The sequence below is a fragment of the Neocloeon triangulifer genome, unplaced genomic scaffold (assembly GCF_031216515.1).
Source record: "Neocloeon triangulifer isolate White Clay Creek 2 clone unplaced genomic scaffold, ASM3121651v1 ptg000015l, whole genome shotgun sequence".
Lineage (NCBI taxonomy): Eukaryota > Metazoa > Arthropoda > Insecta > Ephemeroptera > Baetidae > Neocloeon > Neocloeon triangulifer.
Genome location: NW_026775557.1, coordinates 3,984,752 through 3,988,528, shown reverse-complemented (window position 1 = coordinate 3,988,528; position 3,777 = coordinate 3,984,752). Strand labels below are relative to the sequence as shown.

General features: G+C 36.6%; 1 protein-coding gene across 1 annotated transcript; it reads right to left on the bottom strand.

The window, feature by feature from the left end:
* Positions 1 to 1,041: 1,041 nt before the first annotated feature.
* Positions 1,042 to 3,271, bottom strand: LOC132202234 (cytochrome P450 6j1-like). The gene is made up of 7 exons (XM_059629022.1): positions 2,879 to 3,271; positions 2,619 to 2,822; positions 2,400 to 2,567; positions 2,086 to 2,308; positions 1,815 to 2,036; positions 1,500 to 1,751; positions 1,042 to 1,429 (listed from the first exon to the last, which is right to left on the bottom strand). Exons 1-7 carry the CDS (start codon positions 3,215 to 3,217, stop codon positions 1,257 to 1,259), a joined length of 1,581 nt encoding a protein of 526 aa, XP_059485005.1. The 5' UTR covers positions 3,218 to 3,271; the 3' UTR covers positions 1,042 to 1,256.
* Positions 3,272 to 3,777: the final 506 nt, after the last annotated feature.

Sequence of the window (3,777 nt, the reverse complement as noted above, 5' to 3'; positions counted from 1 at the left end):
CAAAATAATTTGCATGCATTTATGTAGTTTTACCAATAATATCAAAAGAGTAATGAAAAATATCAAAATTTTATAACACAAATCAAATAACTTCAAAATTACTTAAAATATATCAATTGATTTTCTTATTAAATCCAAATTTAAATAATTTAAATCATTCCATTATAAAAATTGGGTAAAATAAGAAGAATATCTTCTGAACTTCTAATTATTATGCAATATTTTCCTGAAAAATATACCTTAAACCTGTAATCCAAGTTTATGACGCGAATTCATTCGTAGTGCACTCTGTCCGAGTGGAATTGCAAACAGCAATAAAATAAAGACGCACAAGTGAGTCTTTTCCACCCGGCAACAGTGGCAATTTCGTTCGGGCAGCTGCTGCTTGTATAAAAATGTATGAGGCAGCGAGGTTTTGCTGCTGCTGCTGCTGTTTAGTTATAAAAATACAGCACGGCCAACCCTGAGTTATAACTTTTAGGGAGGCCGGCACAATATAGGTGGAGGCAAGGCTGGGGCGGCCATTTGTGCACCACCGGCGCAATATAGCCGAGGGAATGGCCAGTAACCATTGAGAAAGCTTTGTAGCCACCATAAATAAGATTAATGTGGTACGGCCGAGGAGAAGCACACACGCGGAGCAGAAGACTATGCCATACTATGGCTACTACTTGAAGTTATCTCGCCGTATATGTACATACATGTGTGTGTTGTGCTCACGTACACGTGTGTGTGTGCGTTTGCCTGCCGAGCAGCGCACAACAATACCACTTTCCGAAGATTAGAAAAGGGGCGGGTGGAAAAGTTATGGACGGAAAAGCTGCCGCGTTGTATGTACATTTAATGGCAAAAAGTGGTGCCCCTGCAAATGTATAAGCCTGTTATATTTACGACGCTGGACGAACGCAGTTCCAATTTATTCGCTACTTACAATATCACCAGCTAGCCAAGATAAGCCAAACGCTGGCTCCATGATCGTTTCTTTTTTCTTCTTGCGATTAATGCTTAACAAAAATAAATTTGAAAAAGCCTTACAAAATATCTTGATGATAAATTTTTTTTAATTATTTAAAATAAATACACTCTTTTTTAATTACAGTCTGCACACACAATATATCTAATACAAAGAAAAAATATTGATTTTTTTCCCTAAAATTAACAATTAAAACAAACAATACCTTCATTTTTGGAATGCTCAATTTATATTTATTTGCATGGTCGTCAGGGTTGTTGGAGTAATTTGTCATGTAACAAAATTATTCCTCACTGCGAGGTGTCACATTCAATTGAATTCCACCTTTTGCCCTGAGATTAAAATCGCTGGGATCTATCGTGGGTGGGTATTGCGTTTTTCCCGCTAAGGTCACGTCAAATTTGCTAAAGATCGACGCAATGCCCATTTTGGACTGAACCAGAGCTAATCGATTCCCTGCGAAAATTAATTAGAAATATCAGCTCTGATTGATCTGATACCTAGAAAATATTATCTTTATACAAACCTATGCACTGTCGAGGGCCTTCTCCAAACGGCATGTGGATGTATTGATATTTGTGCAGAGCGTTTTCGTCCATAAAACGCTCTGGGTCAAACAACTCTGGATTGGGGAAGTATTTGGGATCATTTTGAAGAGAGTAGATTGGAATCATCACTGGAGTTCCTTCTTTGATATGAATTTTTGTCCCAGGAATTGTGTAGTTTTTGGTACAGACTCGAAAGATCGTAATCACTGATGGATATTTACGCAAGGTTTCTAAAAATTAATATTTTCTTTTAGTTATGTGAGAAATATTAAAAAAGAGTCTAAAATGTATACCTTGAACAACAGCGTCTAGATATTTCATCTCTTTCAATGCATCATATGTGAGTTTTCCTCCGTGGTTGCTCAAAGCCTGGTCGATGTCAGCCTGAAGTTTCAACTGGGCGTCTGGGTTTGCGGCAAGTTCCAAGCTCGCGAACGAAATCAAAGTTGAGGAAGTCTCAAACCCAGCAAAGAAAAACACAACGGCCTGTGCGGTGAGGTCATCTTGCGTGAGTTCTAATGAAACACATTAAGGAAGAAGATATATTTTTTTTTTAAATCATACTTATTGTGTCCATTTTTTGAACTCCATAACCATTGATTTCCTTTTCATCTTCAGCGTTGTCAATTGAAACTGATCCTTTTTCTTTCAACTCTATGAGCAGCTGCATGAAATCTTTGCGAATTTGTCCTGTCTTTTTTCTCAACTCCATTACGTCTGGTACCAGCTTGGAGAAGAATTTTGTCACCTCGTGGCTAACAAGAGTCAGTGGGAGAGACGTGCCAATCTGAAATCATGTATTGCATTCAATTTTTTAATTGAAATCTCAATAATTTCATATACATATGTATGCTGATTTTTAATTTTTATTTTCTTACCTCTGGCAAAAATACAGCAATAAAGTTTTTTACTGCCGTCCAAAAATCTGGCTCAGCCACTTTCCTTCCCATTTTTCTAAATTCGGTATTTGGTTCGTCAATTGAATTGCATTCAACCCCGAAAACGCAACTGGCAATAACGTCTGTGGTAAATCTCGAGGCCAAGTCCTAAAACAAGCAGATTCTCATTTACAGTTTTAATTAATGCAAAATCGCAACCTTTGCGTCAACAGAGTTCCCCTGTTTTGCCTGTAGTTTTAAATGCGCTTGCAAATTTTGGCCAACTTCCTCAATTAGCGGTGTCATCATTTTTATTTTTCCAGAGGTGAACGTTGGTGACAATTTGCTCCTCATGTTTTTCCATTTTTCAGATGCAAGGCTAAACAGATTTTTTGACACTATCCAGTTAGCCTCTTCATGCATCTAAGTTTCATTATTTTCGAAATATTATTTACACCAACGAGTTTATATTAATATACCTGCATGCCACGATCGTAAAAATGAGCAAAATCCTTTACAACGATGGTCTTGATGAGTTCAGGGTCTGTTATTAAAAGGGAAGCCCTTCGGCCCTGGAAGAATCCAACGAACTTTTCGCCACTAAATTGCTTATAGATGTGGTCAAGGTCAAGAATAAAGTGCTCTTTCATAGTCATCGACCGTTTAAAGGACCCAAAAATTGGTACTCCCTTCACATGCTTGACACCCATCTTTTTCCAGTGGTCAAACTCCATGGTCAGGAAGTAGTAGGCCAGCCCCAGCAAAGTGACCGACAAGCCCAGAAGCACATTTAGCCAAAGTGGAAGTAGCCACCACATTGTGATGCTTTGGAACAATCAGGATGCACAGAAATGAAATAATGGTCTACGTGAGTCGCGTTTTGCTCCTTATATTCAGTGCAAAACCCAAGATAACAATTATATTCACGTGATAACTTAAAAAAGATTGCATCATATAATTCTTTGATCACTTTGTACATACTCGGACTTTTGAGGATCTTGTTATCAATAGAGTGTACCATATATTTTTAATAACACGTAACTGCATTTTTATTGATAATATTATTGCGTCATCGCCTGATATCGCTTAAAATTAAGATTTCAATTATAAAAGCCAACATTTGGTGAAAACACTTATATAATTACAGCTGCATCATTCTAACTTCTTGAGATAAGTAACATGCTTTATTAAACTATAATGTCTATAATTTGTTTCTCAACTCTCAAAACATTATCAATTTCTAAAATTTCGGCAATTAAAACCTAAAAATGCTTGCATTTTGAAAGAGCATTATCTGGATATCTGATTTTTTTCATAACATAACCTTAAACAAATTTCTAACTAATTATGAGAAAAAATTATTTATGATCCTCAATCA

What these genes read in the sequence shown, in the direction of transcription:
- LOC132202234 (XM_059629022.1), bottom strand. Translation starts at nt 3,217, where the DNA reads ATGTGGTGGCTACTTCCACTTTGGCTAAATGTGCTTCTGGGCTTGTCG. An exon ending in TTTACGATCGTGGCATGCAG is followed by an intron (nt 2,823 to 2,878) that starts GTATATTAATAT and finishes AATGAAACTTAG; the next exon opens with ATGCATGAAGAGGCTAACTG. An exon ending in AGGCCCTCGACAGTGCATAG is followed by an intron (nt 1,430 to 1,499) that starts GTTTGTATAAAG and finishes TAATTTTCGCAG; the next exon opens with GGAATCGATTAGCTCTGGTT.